Below are 17684 nucleotides of genomic sequence, written 5' to 3' on the forward strand. Positions count from 1 at the left end.
TTTGATTGGGTGACCAGAGCTGGATTGAGGACACATTCTAGATGTAATTTACTTAGATTTCAGCAAAGCCTTTGACACGGTTCCTCATAGGAGATTCTTGAACAAGCTTGAAGGGCTAAAGTTAGGAACCAAAGTGGAGAACTGGATTAGAAACTGGTTGACGGACAGACTTGGGTATTTGATGAAGATGGTAGGATTGAACTGTAGAGACATTACATTTGTACCTGGATTATATAAGATCTTTGATGAAATTCTTGGTAAGTGTTTAACCTGTAGGCATATGTAGTATGGATTAAGAAAAATGTAAGTTATTTTGAAAGAAGTATAATATGAATAAGAATTTAGTCATAGTGGTTAATGGAAGTCGTTTGGAGGAAGGAAAGGTGAGTGGTGGAGTCCCTCAAGGTTTGACTAGGGCTGATCCTGTTCAATATGTTTGTGTGTGACATTGCTGAAGGGTTAGAAGGAAAGGTTTGCCTTTTTGCTGATAATACCAAGATTTGTAACAGAGTAGACACTGAGGAGGAACTGGAAAACATGAAAAAGGATCTACAAAAGTTAGAGGAATGATCTTAATATCTGCCAACTAAAATTCAATGCAAAGAAATGCAGAGTAATGCATTTGGGGATTAATAATCGGAAGCAGTCGTTTATGCTGGGAGGTGAGAGGCTGATATGCATGGACGGGGAGAGGGACCTTGGGGTGATAAGTGTCCGAAGATCTAAAGGTGAAAATATAGTGCGACAAGGCGGTGGCTGCTGCCAAAAGGATGCTGGGCTGTATAAAGAGAGGCGTAACCAGTAGAAGAACGAAGGTGTTGATGTCCCTGTACAGGTCGTTGGTAAGGTTGCACTTAGAGTATTGTGTTCAGTTTTGGAGACTATCTGACGAAGGACACAAAAAGGCTTGAAGCGGTCCAGAGGAGGGTGACGAAAATGATAGGAGGTTTGCGCCAAAAGACATGTGGAGAGACTGGAAGCCTTGAATATGTATACCTTATAACAGGTGTAGGCAATTCCAGTCCTCGAGAGCCAGAGCAGGTCAGGTTTTAAGGATATCCACAATTAATATGTATGAAAAGGATTTGCATGCACTGCCTCCTTGAGATGCAAATTTATCTTATTCATATTTATTGTGGATATCCGGAAAACATGATCTGGCTTCGGCTCTCGAGGACCGGAATTGCCTACCCCTGCCTTAGAGGAAAAGAGGGACAGGGGAGATATGATTCAGACGTTCAAATACTTGAAATGTATTAACATAGAACAAAATCTTTTCCAGAGAAAGGAAAATGGTAAAACCAGAGGACATAATTTGAGATCGAGGGGTGGTAGACTCAAGAGCAATGTAAAAAATTCTTCTTTACAGAGAGTGTGGTGGATGCCTGGAATGCGCTTCCGAGAGAGGTGGTGAAGAAGAAAATGGTGACTGAGTTCAAAAAAGCTTGGGATGAACACAGAGGATCTAGAATCAGAAAATAATAGTAAATATTGAAGAACTAAGGCCAGTACTGGGCAGACTTGCACAGTCTTTGTCTGTATATGACCATTTGGGGAGGATGAGCTGGGGAGGGCTTCAATGGCTGGGAGGGTGTAGTTAGACTGGAGTGAGCTTTCTGGAGACTTCAGTAGTTGGAACCTAAGAACATTACTTCACTTTGATGCCTCTTCATCATCACTACTTATGATCTCCCCCTAAGAATATAAGGATAGCCATACTAGGTCAGACCAATAGCTATCCCAGTATCCTGTTGCTATAGGTTTTTTTTTTTCCTTAGATACTACAGTATATTGTATTTTTGTTACATTTTGCTTAGAACTGTTACTGGTTAAATATACCGTATATACTTGAATATAAACTGGGATTTTTGGGCCAAAAAATTGGCTCAAAAATGGGGGTCCCAGTTTATACTCAGGCCAGCACCCCTTCCCAGAATTATTGCAGGCCGCCGCCAGGCATTGCACCCTGTCTCCCCCTCCCTGCCCTGTCCTGTCCTTGTACCTCCTCTGCCAATCTGTGATGGTCCAAAGGTTCAGCGGGCAGGAGTAAGCTTTCCATGCTCCTGCCCCACTGCTAACCCAGTCGGTGGTGGCTGCTGCTGAGCGGCATGGAGCAGGAGTTCGCTTTGGCGCTACTGCTCGGTGCTGTGTAGCTTCCTGACTGGCTCACATGAATTCTCGCGAGAATACCAACAGACTGGTTTTTCCAGCACACCATATGGTTTGTCAATGAATTCAAAAAGTAAGCTAGCTTTAAAGAGCAAAGCTAGTTAAATCTGGGCCGATGTGTGGATATTTGAGGAGGCACAGCCCCCGAGGAAACTGTTTTGTAGTATGGAAATTGAAAAATTCATCATACTCAAATTACTTCCAAAAGAGTGGTTTACATTTTTATATGTAATTTTATAGTCCTGACACTATATAAATGCAATCTTTTTCATATATCTATAAAGTAACTATGTTTTGAGTTAAAAAAAATAACCAACACAATTTTTCATTCTTTTTGTTTAGGCAATGTGGGTATATGATGAAGATGTAGGATTGAACTGTAGAGACATTACATTTGTACCTGGATTATATAAGATCTTTGATGAAATTCTTGGTAAGTGTTTAACCTGTAGGCATATGTTGTATGAATTAAGAAAAATGTAAGTTATTTTGAAAGAAGTATAATATGAATAAGAATTTAGTCATAGAGCATTATTCATGACTAGTCTTTAAGCCCGTGCTAGAATAGATGTGTGTGTCTGTCTTTCTTTCTTTCTCTCTCTCCCCTTGGCCGCTGTCTGTCTGTCTGTTTATTTGTTTTTCTCTCCTTGGACACTGGCTGTCTTTCCTGAATGTCTTCCTTTCTGTCTGTCTCACTGGCCCCCTGTGTGTCATTCTTTGTGTCTGTGTCCTTGTGTCATTCCCCCGCCCCACCCAGAGCAAAGCTGTCTGCCCCCAGCATACCCCTTTCCCTCTTCCTGACCCCCTTGTGTCTTCCCCCTCCCCCCCAACCAAAGCTGTCTACCCCCCAGCACACCTCTGCAACAAAAGCATCCCCCTGTACCTGCAGCACTGGCATGACACCCTTCAGCTAATCGTGAGTGCTCAGAGCGCGACAGGGAACGGGGCCTGCAGCTTCTTCGGCGTCGGTGAGGAAGGAGAGGTTGGCCCAACTCTCCGCAGGGGCTTTGGGGACAGTCTTGTGCGGCTCGAAGCCCTCCTCCCAGCAGCACTCCATACTGCCTTCCTCCCGCCGCCCAGAATAGATGTCCGTATGTCTGGGTTTTTTAAATTTGTCTCTCTCTCCTTGGACGCTGTCTGTCTGTCATTCTTTGTGTCTGTGTCTCTCCCTGGTCTCCTGTCTGTCCGTCTTTCTTTCTGTCTGTCTCCCTGGCCCCCCTGCTTGCCAAAGCAGCCCCCTTTCCCTCTCCCCCTGTTCTGCAATGCCTACCTGCTCCGTGGCCCCCTTCTGTTCCTCCCCCACCTGATTGCTGTCTGCCCCCAGCACATCCCTCCCCCCAAAGCAGCCTCCTTTCCCTCTCCCCCTGTTCTGCAATGCCTACCTGCTCCATGGCCCCTTTCTATCCCCCCCCCCATGATTGCTATCTGCACTCAGCACAACCCTCCCACCAAAACAGCCCCCTTTCCTGCCTGCTCCATGGCCCTTCTTTTTCCTCATCCCCTCCCTCCAGTCACCGCTGCCATTCCTATTTAAAACGGCCTGCTGAGGTTCGCGGCCGGCTGTAGCGAACCTCGCAGGCTGCTGTTCACCTCAGTAGCATGTTCCCTCTGACGCGATCGCGTCAGAGGGAACGTGCTACCATGTGGAGAGTGGCCTGCGAGGTTCGCTACAGCCAGCCGCGAACCTCAGCAGGCCGTTTTAAATAAGAATGGCAGCGGTGACTGGAGGGAGGGGAAGAACAGGAGCGGTAGCGGTTGTTGCGGGAGGGGGTGAGTCGGCGACGTGCAGGCCGCTGTAAACAGGAGCGGCAGCGGCGGCAGGACCATGAGCCCTCCTCCCGCCATCTGCTGCCAGAGCCGCTCCTGTCGCCCGATGCAGCTAACTGGCACATACGCCTCAAGCCGCGGTCAAGGCTGGGGACTCGCGCATGCGCACTCCTGCAGCCACAGACCTACAGCGCACGGAACACGCAAATAGGACTGCGCATGCGCGGCTAGCTCTTTATTATATTAGATGACATGTAGCAATTGTTCTTGGTTTCTAAATTATTGACTTGGTAATGTACCCCCTAATTCTATAAATTTGTGTGCTCAAATTTAAGATTAGTGCACAATTTATAGAATAAGGAAAGATTTAGGGTTTTTTAAAAAAAATTCTTTATTTATCAATTTTAAATTTTAACAAAATCAAACATTTTGTACAGAAAGATTGTCTGATCATACACATATTTAAAAAAAGGAAGAAAAATAAAAAGGAAAGTAATTTCCGTAATAATAAATCTCTACTCAAACAATCTCAAGTCCTCAAAAAAAAGATGATTCAAGGATTTACGAGTGAACTTTAAGGAAATCAATTAATAAATTCTATACAAGAAAAAAAGTATCTAGTGACTGGATTAAGGAGCTTATATTCTATTAATCAAGTCCATTTGTTGTTGTTATTATGTTGTTCCTTCCTTTTCCAAACGTTTCAGCGTCAAGAAAGCTGTAAGTTGAGCCGGTTCAAAAAACACATATTTATTATCTCGATACCTTATTATACATTTACATGGGAAGCGTAAAAAGAAAATACCACCCAACTGTGCAACTCCTGCTTTCATCAGAAGAAATTGACGTCTACGGTTCTGAGTTTCTCTACTAACATCTGGAAATATTTGAATTTTCAAACCCAGGAATTCCTTATTTTTATTTTTAAAAAACATTTTTAGTATCCAATCTTTATCTGGCAACAACGCCACAGATAATAAAAGAGTTGCTGGTTTAGCCAAGTCTTTGTCAGATACTTCCAGAATTGTTGTCAGATCTAGTTGAGGGTCTTGTACAACCTGTTTCTGATCCTCCGCTTGCTGATCCATTACTTTAATAGGCAAATAGTATACCCGAGTGAGAGGAGGTATTGATTCCTCAGGAATATTTAATATCTCTACAAAGTACCTTTTTATCATCTCCCTTGGGTTTATAGATGGAACTTTTGGGAAGTTCAGCAAGCGCAGATTATTAGTCCAATAATTATTTTCCATTGTTTCCAATTTTCTTCTAATAACTTGATTATCTTTTATTATTGTAGATTGAACTTGTTTAATCATTACTACTTCTTTTTCAATTTCTCCTACTTTTTCTTTGATATTGGAAATTTCCTGTTTATTTTCCTCTATTGTTTGTTTTTGAATTCTTATATTCTTTTCACCTTCTTTAATCTGTTTGGTTAGTGAGTCTCCCAGTTTAGAAACCAAGTCCCATAGTGAGTCAAGAGTCACTTCAGCCAGTTTTTCATATTTAAAGGAAGGCTCATGTAAAGTTGAAAACTGCTCACCTTGACTTCCCTCTATCTGCCAGTCCGGTTTTTCTCCTCCCTCAGATCTCCTGTCCGCTGGAACTGTCTCTGGGCTTAGAAAAGCCATCGAGACTTCTTACTGGCTCCCAGGTGTTACAGCCTCTCGGTCAGGGAGTGCTGCTGCTTCTAGCCCACTCCCTTCGCGTGGGGAGCTCGCACTCAGGGGTGGGGGAGGTGGAGTCCTCTGGTCGGGGCTCAGAGTTGTATCTAGCCCTGGGACTTCCGGGTCGGCATCACTCCACGCTGCAGGGTCCAGCGGGCGATTCCCCGAAACTGCAGGCTCCCTCTGAAGGCGCTGCAAAAACTGCTCGATGGAAGTGAGAGGGGGTGTTCAGAGCGCCTCAAGACTGCAGCAGTGCTCTTACCCCGTCTCTTCGGCATCGCAGTTTACAAGAAAATAAACGATCTATAATTCCCACAGCGTCTCACCAGACACAGGTACCGAACGCCATCTTGATTTAGGTTTTTAACCTTGTTAAATCTTGTTTCTTTTAAACCCACGCTCTATTCCTGAGCTCTCGAGCATTCAATCCCTTCTCGCTGGATCTCTTGTAGGAAGCTTCATTTGAATGCGTTTGGTCCTCCTCTCTTACATCTTGACTGCCCTCCAATTCCTCTTTATGTAACAAAGCAGACAGTTATTCCTGTAGAGAACACAAAAGAGGGGAGGGTAAGGGGAAAGTCCCCGAGAAACGCATCTAATCTGCTCATATTATAAATCACTACAACAAATAAACATATAGCAAATAGAATAAACAACTGAACCATGAGACCTGTCTGCGCCGACAGTGTGGGGCATATAACCGATAGACCTTCCGGAGTAAAGAAGGTAATATTCATGGATGGTATTCTTGCTAAAGCTAGGCAAAGAAACAAGAAGTCCAACTACTAGTACTGATTGAGGTAGATAGCAGGCAAATCAGAATCTCCCAGGGCAGACTTCAGGAATAGAGTATGGGTTTACAAGAAATAAGATTAACGAGGTAAGAACCTAATCTTTGCTTCTTGTATAACCCCACTCTATTTCTGAACTCTCAGGATGTAACTGAGCAAATTTATACTGGGACCGATGAGCCTGCCACCAGGAACAAAGATTCAAATTCGGAATCCCGCTTGACTGCTACATCTGTTCCATAAAACTTTGTGAAATTTATGCAGAGAAGACCCAAGTGGTGGCTTTACAAATCTCTTCTGAGGAAATTGTTAAAGATTTCACCCATGAGGAAGCAACACCTCGCATGGAGTGGGCCCTTGCCATGATAGGAGGCGGCTGTCCAGCTCTGATAGAGGCAGAAGAAATGACCATATGAATCCACCTAGAAATCGATGCCTTCGATGCTGGTTGGCCTTTTCAGACCACGCCAACCAGTACAAATAGATGATCTGACACACAAAACATGACTTCCAAATATCTCAGCAAATGCCTGCACATGTTCAGAGATTTCATGTTTTCATGAATCCAAAGGCACGTAAGCTGGCAGACGCACCTTCTGATGGATGTGGAAGCTGGAGACCACGTTAGACAGGAAAGAGGGGATAGTGCACTGAGTCACACTAGAGTCTGTAATTCTAAGAAAAGGATATCTACAGGACAAAGCCTGAAACTTGAACACCTTCCAGGCAGAGGTAATGGTCACTAGCAATACTGTCTAGATGGTGAGATCCATCACAGAAGTTTGGTCTAGCATTTCATAGGGTGGACTTGCAAGTGTGCTGAGAACCAGGTTAAGATTCCAATTCAGGAATGGCTGTCACAATGGAGGGCGGAGCCATAACGTGCCCTTTAAATATTTAACTGCATCCGAATGAGCCGCAAGGAAGATCCCGTGGGGCTTAGGACCAAAGCAAGAAGCCTGGGTTCTTGCCCTTAAGGAGGATACACCAAGATTGGAAATACTCCCAGGTCTTTGCGTACTCTGCACCTTCAAGTAGCCCCTGTGAATTAGCACTGTATGCTCAAGAGCCATGGCAAAAGACTAAAACGTTCTGGATCCTGCAGGGCTATTGGGCCATGTGTGAGGAGGGGTGAATGGTGGAAATTTGAGACCCTATCCCAGTTGTAGATGTACCAGGTCTGCAAACCATAGGCACCTTGACCAGTTTGGTGCTACCAGAATCACCCTTCCCTGGCGCGCCAGGATTCTGTACAGCAGATGGCCTATCATGGACCATGGAGGGAATCTGTAAAGAAGCTCTGACCTGGGATACAACTGAACCATGGCATCCAGACCTCACTTCTGGCTCGTGTCATAGATTGAAGAACCAATCTGTTTTCTTGTTGAAAGCTGACTTCATCAGGTTAAACATTGAATGTTCCCACTTACTTATCATGGGATAGTGACCACTCCTTGGGATCCAGGGTTTGGCAGCTGATAAAATCTGCCTGTACTTTGTCCACACCTGCCATGTTTGCCACCGAAAACTAGTAGATGAGTTTCTTCCCAGTGAAAAAGCATTTGGCCTTCTACTCGTAGAATTGCACTCCTTGCATCCCTATTGCCCAAGAAGACTGTAACCGCTTTGTTCTGCAGTGCATTCTTGAATCACAGGAGAGCCAAATGAATCGCCCGAAGCTCCAATCAAATGATCAACCATTTCCTCTGGAAAGGAAACCAGTTTTCCAGAACCGAACATTCCTCAAGTGCACCTCCCAGCCTTAAAAGCTGGCATCTGCTATCAAATCACCCTGGTCGAGCTAAGGGAGTGGAAGTCCTGGAGAGAGAAAAAGAGGATTCAACCACCATACTAGACTTTGACGAGCCGCCGCTGTCCAGAGGAGCTGTTGATGCAGTGAATCCCTTTGAGGACACCAACAGGAAAGGAGCACCTCTTGGAGCGGCCGTAATTGGGCTCTTGTCCAGGGGATGATGTTTACAGTCGTAACCATCGACCCTAGCACATGCAAATATTGCCAGGTTGTGGGAACAAGCGTATGTAGAAGAGTTTGGATCTGTTGGAGAAGCTTCTCCTTGCGTGCCTCCAGAAAAATATTCCATCCACACCCATGGCAAAACTCTTGCGTTGGAATGAGGAAACTCTTTTGAAAGTTGATCACCCAGTCCAGCTTCTGCAGCAACTGGACAACCTAGCAAACTGCCTGGTTTGGGCTCCGATGAACCAATCGTCCAGATACAAATGGACTTGAATGCCAAGTCTGCACAGATAAGCTGCAACTACCACCATCACCTTGGTGAAGGTTTGAGGCGCTGTAGCCAACCCAAATGACGGAGCTGTGAACTGGAAGTACTGCTCCAACTACTACTATTACTTATCACTATATAGCACTGAAAGGCTTATGCAGCAAGGCATAGAACCTCAGATAACTCCTGTGCTCTGGGAATATGGGGATATGCAGCTAGACCTTTGTTAAATCCAGAGAGGCTAGAAACTCTCCAGGTGTCACTGATGAGATCACAGACTGCACCGGTTCCATCTGGAAGTGCAGGATTTTGAAGGCTGCATTGATTGCCTTGAGATCCAGGATCAGGCTCCAAGTCTCGGATCCTTTTTTTGGCACGATAAAGTATATCGTGTAACTGCCAGTCTGATACGGCATGTACTCTGACTTCTGTATCCTGCAATCTCTGGACGGTTGCTCTGATCTTTACTTCCGTCTGGGAAATGCAGGAAAAGATCCAGAAGGGGATGGTAGAACTTGAGTTTGTACCCTTTCTGGAGAATGTCCAGCACCCAGCGATCCGTGGTGATTTCCGACCGATCCTCTAGAAATGCTGAAAGCCTCCCTACAATGTGTGGAGGATCGGCCACTGTCCTGACATCATAATGGCTTCTGTGAGGTGGAGGTAGAGCGGTCTCCTGATGATTGTGGGCACCTAGTCCTGCCAAACCTTTGTCTGATGTTCCAAAATGGTTTCTGGCCTGAGGAACCTCTCCATGATCCCTTAGAGGACTGGAACCTGCTGTCGGGTAAGGATTTCTGTTTGCGGTCCTGTACACTAGCCTTAAAGTTGTCCTGGCCCTTATCAAAAGGCACTTCCCCTTAAATGGCAGCTTACAGAGTCGCCTTGGAAGAAGAATCACTTGACCAGTGTCTAATCCACAGCATTCTGTGTGCAGAAATAGAATGAGCCGACAGCTTGTTCACAACTCTGAAAAAATCATACAGGGCATCAGCCGTGTAATCAAAAGTATTATATGGATGATATAACAGAGTTCACAAGCTTGCTCAGAATCATGGAGGGGAAAACTGGGGCGAACCCCAGAGGAAAAACCACCTCACAGCCCAATCATCGCATGGACAAGTAAACCAGAGGTTATATCAATTCATATATGTTTTACGTTGTGAAAAAAACTACGGTTTACTATAGCTTATAGTCAAATAACTTAGGCAAACTTAGCTTGCCTAACAAGCTTTTTTTTTTTTTTTTTCCTTCAGTTCAACACTTGCATTTTATCACTCCTGTTACATTGTTTGTAACTTGTCCCCTTTCCCTTATTTGACCAGTGTAATCAAAAGTGGCAGATCTTTGTCCACAATAGTGTCTGGATCGAGTGACAAGTTAAAATGATAGGCTCTAGTGACAAAGGAAGCTGCCATGTCCGCTTTCAAACCAGAGGCCGAGGAGTTGAAAAGCTGCTGGAGTACAAAATCTATTTTGCAGTATTGTGAGTCTTTCACCATCATGCCACTTGCACTGGGAAGAGATGTGTGCTTGCCAACCTGTGTCACCGAAGAAACTACCTTTAGGGAAACAAAAAGACTTGGCACTTCCAAGTGATCCCTTCTGGCACTTCCAAATGATCGTAAGCATCCTTGTATAATCTGGATGCTCTGGAAAACAGGAGGACTGTGACTTAGAGTCACTCATAAGAGAGCGCTGTGCTTCAGAGATCTGAAGTCTAACTTTGATTCCTAAATCAACTCTGTTAGCGCTGAAGACCTGAACAGTTTGTGCATAGTGGGGTCTACCCAAGTTCCAGAGCATCCCCCAGATCTGGGTGCTGCAGTGTAAAAGTTCCATCAGAGAAAGTAAAGGCATAAAATAGAATCTGGGCCATCCGAGTCATCTGCAGGCGGACTGTCCCCAGGCTGCGCACGGCCCTTTTGCTAGAAACTTGTGCTTTTCTTGGGGGAAACCCCCGGTGCTAGCAGGACTGCAATACCAGATGGATTCATGGAGCCCTGGTAAATCAGATAGGCCTGAAACATTATATTAATGAATTGGGGGGGGGGAGGGGAAAACCCCTGCCTCTGAGTGGCAGAGTACCCCTGTAGTCCCTATTTTGCACTTTGTGGTATTTTGCCACTGTATCACGACTGTGTTGCACCAGGGATGCACTCAAGCTGTCCCCTGAACTTTTTAGATGGTCTCCAGGCAGACTGGGACCCAGAACTTTCCGAGGGAGCAGGGGTATGTGCCACATGGCATGTGGAACATGGCTGCTCCTCCGGTTGCCATCCGCCGCAAACAGGGCATGAATCTGAAGTATTCTGCCTTGAGTCCATCCCACCTGTTTCTAAACACAAACAAGGTGTTTTGAGGCAGAAATAAGCTTTTAAATTGAAATTGGGAAATCTAAGGTGGCTGCCATGGCAGCGATTTCAGTGCTAAAATGGTCTGGGAAAGCCACCCCGAAAAATTAAAATTGTGATTTGGGGATTTTCTAGATGAGGAGACCTAGGACTAATGTTGAAGTCCCCCCAAATTGATCTTTTAGACTGTCAACCTGTTATTCACTGTGCCATGCTGTATACTGGGAACTGCAAGAATGGAAGCTGATGCAGCTTACAGGGAGATCTCTGCCTCAAAAAGCCTGGAAATTGAACTGTTTGCATCTTACTGCCTCTTCGGTCCCGATGTCCTGGCCGGAGACCTCAACCCCTCTCTAGTGCCCTCACATACAAATGGGGGATGGAATACAGCCAGTAAACCTGACTTCAGTGCCGGGCAAAATGGCAGAAACTACCGTATTTGCCGGCGTATAAGACGACTGGGCGTATAAGACGACCCCCCAACTTTTACAGTTAAAATATAGAGTTTGTTATATACTCGCCGTATAAGACTACCCCTTCTTCCGCACACCTTCTGCACAACAAATAAAACTTAAAAGAACATCAGAATTTATTTCAACAATTTTAATTAATTCACTAAAGCTGAATAGAATAAACCCATGGGAGCTGCCATGCTATTTGTTTTCTAAACTGTTAACCAAACTGAAACTGTCAATGATAGAAGGAAGATAACACATAGAGGGAGAGAGCAAGTGCCGGGCAAGTCCCTAGCAAGTTTGCTGGCATGACAGTTTCCCTTTAAAAGCCTTCAAAAGCCTCCTGTTCGCCCCCGCAACTTCCTTAAGGGCTAGACTCCACACACGGCCGCATGTGCGAGAGACGTAGTAAAGAGAAAAGGGGTGGGGCCAGAGCGCCGCTGCTTCCCGCTGCGCAGGATGAAGGAGCTGGCACCCTTGTCACACTGATGTCCCGCCATGGCCCCGCTGATGTCCCGGCAGGTTTACTAGTACCGTAAGCACCGTAAGGAGGTAAGGAAGGAGATGTTAGGGCATGTAAAGTAGAGAGTTGCGCGGGGACAGAAATCCCACCCGTCCCCACCCGTCCCTGCCAAAGTCCCACCCGTCCCCGTGAGGAATCCCTCCGTCCCCACCCGTCCCCACGAGGAATCCCCTCCGTCCCCACCCGTCCCCACGAGGAATCCCCTCCGTCCCCGCCCGTCCCTATAAACTTCAGAAATAGTTATTTCATTTAATTATGCTACTGAATTAAAGGCTCTGGTAGAAACCCATTTACAAATAAGCAAAAAGACTATTAATTTGAAAATATTAATTGGGAAGAATACATACTTTGTAAATGGGTTTCTACCAGAGCCTCTAATGTTTATAAATTTTTATCAACACAACTAATATACTACTTTATCCTGAAGCAAAAAAAAAAAAAAAAGAAATAGAATTCTTTTCCTACCTTTGTTGCCTGGTTTCTGCTTTCCTCATGTTCTCATTCAATTCCTTCCATCCACTATCTCTCTTCCTTCTGCATCTTCCATTTGCTCTGTTACTGTGCCTCTCCCTTTCTTCCCCCTTCCAAATTGGTCTGGCACCTATCTTCTTCTCTCCGCTCCCCCCATAGTCTGGCATCTGTCTTCTTCCCTGCCAGCGTCTTCTCCCTACTCTCTCTTCCTCATTTCCTTTGTGTCCTTCTCCCCCCCATCTTCCCCATGTCCTTTCAGCATCCTTCTCCCCCCTCTGTCTTCCACAAGTGCTTTCAGAGTCCTTTCCCCCCCCGCCCTTCCCATGGCCTTTCAGCGTCCTTCTCCACCCCTTTGTATTCCCCCATGTGCTTTCAGCGTCCTTCTCCCTCCTCTGTCTTTAAGTGCTTTCAGAGTCCTTCCCCCCCCTCCTGTCTTCACCATGGCCTTTCAGTGTCCTTCTCCCCCCCTCCTTCTCTACCGCCAACGGTGCAGCACAGCCGGCCAGGTCCCCTTACTTTTGTGGCACTTCCCCGACCGACCGACAACAGCCCCGGTCCGACAAACCTCCCTGCCCTTAACCGCGAATCTAAATTACCTTCTTACAGCTGCTGTAAGAAGGTAATTTAGATTCGCGGCTACAGGGCAGGGAGGATTGTCGGACCCGGGCTGTTATTGGTCGGTCGGGGAAGTGCCACAAAAGTAAGGGAACCTTGCCGGCTGTGCTGCAACCGGGGCGGGGCGGGCCGCCCCTCTCCCTTGGTAGCCACTCGAACCGCAAGGCTACTCTCCTTCTCCTTATCTGCCCTGCCTGCAGCACAGAGCCGAACGGAAGTCTTCCCGACGTCAGCGCTGACGTCGGAGGGAGGGAGGGCTTTGTTTAAGCCCTCCCTCCCCTCCGACATCAGCGCTGACGTCGGGAAGACTTCCGTTCGGCTCTGTGCTGCAAGCAGAGAAGGTAGGGAGAAGAAGAGCCGCGTACATCCAGAAGACTGAGTACATCCAGCCCCGCAGGAGCCCCGCGACCCTCGGAGGCGTCCCCATGGGATCCCCGCGACCCTAGGGGCGTCCCCGTGCAGCTCTCTAATGTAAAGTAAGGGCATGTAAACAGTACCCGGCGTATAAGACGACCCCCGACTTTGGGGAGGATTTTAAGGTACTGAAAAGTCGTCTTATACGCCGGCAAATACGGTATTCTAAAAAATAAAATTGTGGTACACTTAGACAGGCATACAGCACAGGAGAATCACCTCCACAAACCGACCACAAGTGAACAAACGGTGGAGATATCCAAAGAAAACAGGTGAGCTGGTGTGTTTCGCGACTCTGCTTTATTCACTCAGTGACTTGTCATGTGTAGTTATGTAAAAAAATTAGGACACACCATGAAATATTCAGTTCTTAAGAAATGTTCATATATCAATGTCAGATCTTTTTTTAATTTATCTCTGGAAAAGAAAGTAATATACTTGCAGGTAAACAACAAAATTTTTCCTTGATTTATTCATGAAACAAAAGATATCTAGAAAAATGTATATTCTAACTGATAATAAATTAGGACACCCTACACCTTCATAGCTATTGTTACCCCCTTTGGCTGAAATAACTGCAGTGAGACACTTCTTGTAGCCATCTATGAGTCTCTGACATCGATCTGAGGAAAGTTTGACCAAATCCTCAATGCAGAATTCTTTCAGCTGTGAGATGTTTGAGGGGTTTCTTGCATGGACAGCCCATTTCAAATCATACCACAGCATTTCAGTTAGATTAAGATCAGGGCTTTTTCTCGGCCACTCCAGGACTCTTCATTTCTTAATTTATCCCAGGACAAGCAGGCAGCATATTCTCACATGTGGGTGACGTCATCCACGGAGCCCCAGCGCGGACAGCTTTTCAAGCAAACTTGATTGAAGTTTCAAGTTTGCACACTGCACCACGCATGTGTGTGCATTCCTGATCCACTAGAGGGCGCATACCCTCCTCATGGTCCTCAGTTCTTAGTTTTCCGCTGAGCCAGAAAGACCCTGTCTCTCTTCTCTGCGTTCTTCTAAGTGCCTTTCTGGCACCGCGGCTTCTTTATTTTGTTAAGGAGTCGCTGTGCGTTTGTTAATTGATTGTGTATTTCTTTGTTTCAAAAAAAAAAAAAAAAAAAAAAAAAAGGACTTTTTATTGTGTTTTTCCTCCGGCAGGCCTTTCTGGGGCCTCAGCCATGCGGCTAGGCCTCATTTGCCTGCAGCTGTATTTTCTTCTTCCCTGGCCTCTCTCTGGGCTCACCTTGGGTGAGCAGAATGGCCGGGACCCTCTTCCTTCGTTGGAATCGGACTGTGCAGCTTCGATCCCCGGTAAGTTTTTCTTTCTTTCCTTCTTCTAGGTGCGTTACCTTGGTAACGCCACCGGCTGAGTCTCAGGCATTCCAGGCATCGAGTGCGATCGTGCCCGCCTCGACGAGACCTCCGATGCGTGCCTCCTTTCATGGGAATACTCTTCACGAGGTTGCCCTTATGGAGCGTACTGCTGCACCTTTCTTACCAGTTTCATTGGTACGGTGCCGACTTCTGAACCTCGACTTCGGTGTGCCTCGACGTCGACTGGGGCTTCGTGCCTCGACGTCGACTGAGGCTGCGTTCGTCGACGGAGGCTTTGTGCCTCGACGTCGACGGAGGCTTTGTGCCTCGACGTCGACGGAGGCTTTGTGCCTCGACGGAGGCTTTGTGCCTCGACGGAGGCTTTGTGCCTCGACGGAGGCTTTGTGCCTCGACGGAGGCTTTGTGCCTCGACGGAGGCTTTGTGCCTCGACGGAGGCTTTGTGCCTCGACGGAGGCTTTGTGCCTCGACGTCGACTGAGGCTTTGTGCCTCGACGTCGACTGAGGCTTTGTGCCTCGACGTCGACTGAGGCTTTGTGCCTCGACGTCGACTGAGGCTTCGTGCCTCGACGTCGGCTGAAGCTTCGTGCCTCTGCGTCGGCTGAGGTTTTTTTGCCTCGACGTCGACTGCGGCTTTGTGCCTAGACGTCGACTGGGGCTTTGTGCCTCGACGTCGACTGAGTCTTTCTGCCTCGACGTCGACTGAGGCTTTGTGCCTGGACGTCGACGGCGGCTTTGTGCCTGGACGTCGACGGGGGCTTTGTGCCTGGACGTCGACGGGGGCTTTGTGCCGCGACGTCGACGGAGGCTTTGTGCCGCGACGTCGACCGCGGCTTTTTGCCTCGACGTCGACTGAGGCTTTGTGCCTCGACGTCGACTGGGGCTTTGTGCCTCGATGTCGGCTGAGTCTTCTGCCTCGACGTCGACTGAGGCTTTGTGCCTCGACGTCGTCTGAGGCTGTGTGCCTCGACGTCGACGGAGGCTTTGTGCCCCGACGTCGTCTGAGGCTTTGTGCCCCGAAGTCGTCTGAGGCTTGTGCCTCGACGTCGACTGAGGCTTTGTGCCTCGACGTCGACTGAGGCTTTCTGCCTTGACGTCGCCGGAGGCTTGTGCCTCGAGGTCGACTGAGGTTTTGTGCCTCGCCGTCGACTGAGGCTTTCGGCCTTGACGTCGCCTGAGGCTTGTGCCTCGAGGTCGACTGAGGCTTTGTGCCTCGCCGTCGCCTGAGGCTTGTGCCTCGAGGTCGACTGAGGTTTTGTGCCTCGCCGTCGACTGAGGCTTTCGGCCTTGACGTCGCCTGAGGCTTGTGCCTCGAGGTCGACTGAGGCTTTGTGCCTCGCCGTCGCCTGAGGCTTGTGCCTCGAGGTCGACTGAGGCTTTGTGCCTCACCGTCGACTGAGGCTGTGTGCCTCGACGTCAACGACGTCAACTGAGGCTGGGTGCCTCGGCGGCGTCGGAGGCTTGGTGCCTCGGTGTCGACTGAGGCTTTGTGCCTCGAAGTCGTCTGAGGCTTTGTGCCTCGAAGTCGTCTGAGGCTTGGTGCCTCGACGTCGTCTGAGGCTGGGTGCCTCGGCGTCGACTGAGGCTTGGTGCCTCGGCGTCGACTGAGGCTTGGTGCCTCGAAGTCGTCTGAGGCTTGGTGCCTCGACATCGTCTGAGGTTTTGTATCTCGGCGGCGTCGGAGGCTTGGGCGCCGGCGCGACGTCTCCTGAGACTTGTGCCTCAACATCGTCTGAGGCTTTGTGCCTTGACGTCGACTGCGGCTGAGGTTTGCTGCCTCGATGTCACCCGGGGCTTGGTGTCTCGGCATCGATGGATGCTTTGTACCTTCGACGTCGGCTGAGCCGATTGCTCCGCGTCGCCTGATGCTTGTGCTTCGGCGTCGACTGAGGCTGGGGGGCCTCATCGTCGGCTGGCGACCGAGGCTTCGTGCCTCACCGTTAACTGAAGCTTTGTGACTGGGCGTCGCTTGGGGCTTTGTGCCCTTGGGTTGACTGTGGCCTTGTGCCTCGGAGTCGACTGGGGTTTTGGGCCTCGGCGTCGACTGCGGGTTTGCGCCCCGGTTTCGACAGGGGCTTCGTGCCTCGACTTCGTCTGTGGCTCTGTGCCTCGGCGTCTCCGGCTCCTATTTGGTTGTGGTGCGGAGTTTGGTTTCCTGGTGGAGACTCTCTCCCTGCTCCCGCTCTATTGCTCCCGCCATGCGTCATCTCGCTTGGGGCAGAGTGGGGCTGTGGACCCTCCAGGTTCGTCTCACCACCTTCCCTTGCGTGAGTACTGCGTTCCTTGAGGCCTCTCTTGCCGATGCCACTAACCACCTTTCAGACCGCGACCGGTCCTTCGCCTATCGGGACGCCTTCAGCTGAATCCCTTCTTCCTTGGTGGTTTTGACTCTTTCTCCGGAGGGGCCCTCCGGATACCCTTCTTGGGTTATCTCGGCCTCCTGCGCGGCAGTCGCTATAGCTGCAGCGGCTTCGGGTTGGGGTCCAGCCGGCTTCGGCGACTCCTGGCCGTCTTTTGGACTATTCTCGCATAGCCTCCGGGCTGCTCTCTTCTGGGGATTTCTCCCCTCCCTTCGGGAGGGGTGTCACCGTGTCTCCGCACTGGGAGTTTAGCCTCGCCTCTGTCGGTTGGGCTTTCCCATCCTCCGGGCTACGTCTGGTCCGGGCCCTTCGGGACCTGCACTAGTTTCTGATCTGGGAGCGTTTCAGTCTCTGTCCGCCCCGGTCTCGGGAGTCCGTCTGGGCGGACCTGGACCCAGTTTGTCTGCGCTCCTTCTTGTCTCGACCTCATGGAGAGGGCCTTGTCTGTTTATACCGGACGATGGTCCCTCTGTCCTCGGTCCGCCTCCGGTCTTTTCGGCCACTGCCTCGGCAGGC

At 48.5% G+C, this 17684-nt stretch overlaps 1 protein-coding gene across 1 annotated transcript in view; it reads left to right on the plus strand.

The window, feature by feature from the left end:
• TOP2B (DNA topoisomerase II beta) overlaps positions 1–17684 on the plus strand; it is a 639919-nt gene that overhangs the window by 34300 nt on the left and 587935 nt on the right. Inside the window, 1 exon segment of the mRNA XM_033930173.1 lies at positions 2512–2602. Coding sequence (XP_033786064.1) covers positions 2512–2602 — 91 coding nt within the window.

This window comes from Geotrypetes seraphini, chromosome 2 (assembly GCF_902459505.1).
Source record: "Geotrypetes seraphini chromosome 2, aGeoSer1.1, whole genome shotgun sequence".
In the NCBI taxonomy this organism is placed as follows: domain Eukaryota; kingdom Metazoa; phylum Chordata; class Amphibia; order Gymnophiona; family Dermophiidae; genus Geotrypetes; species Geotrypetes seraphini.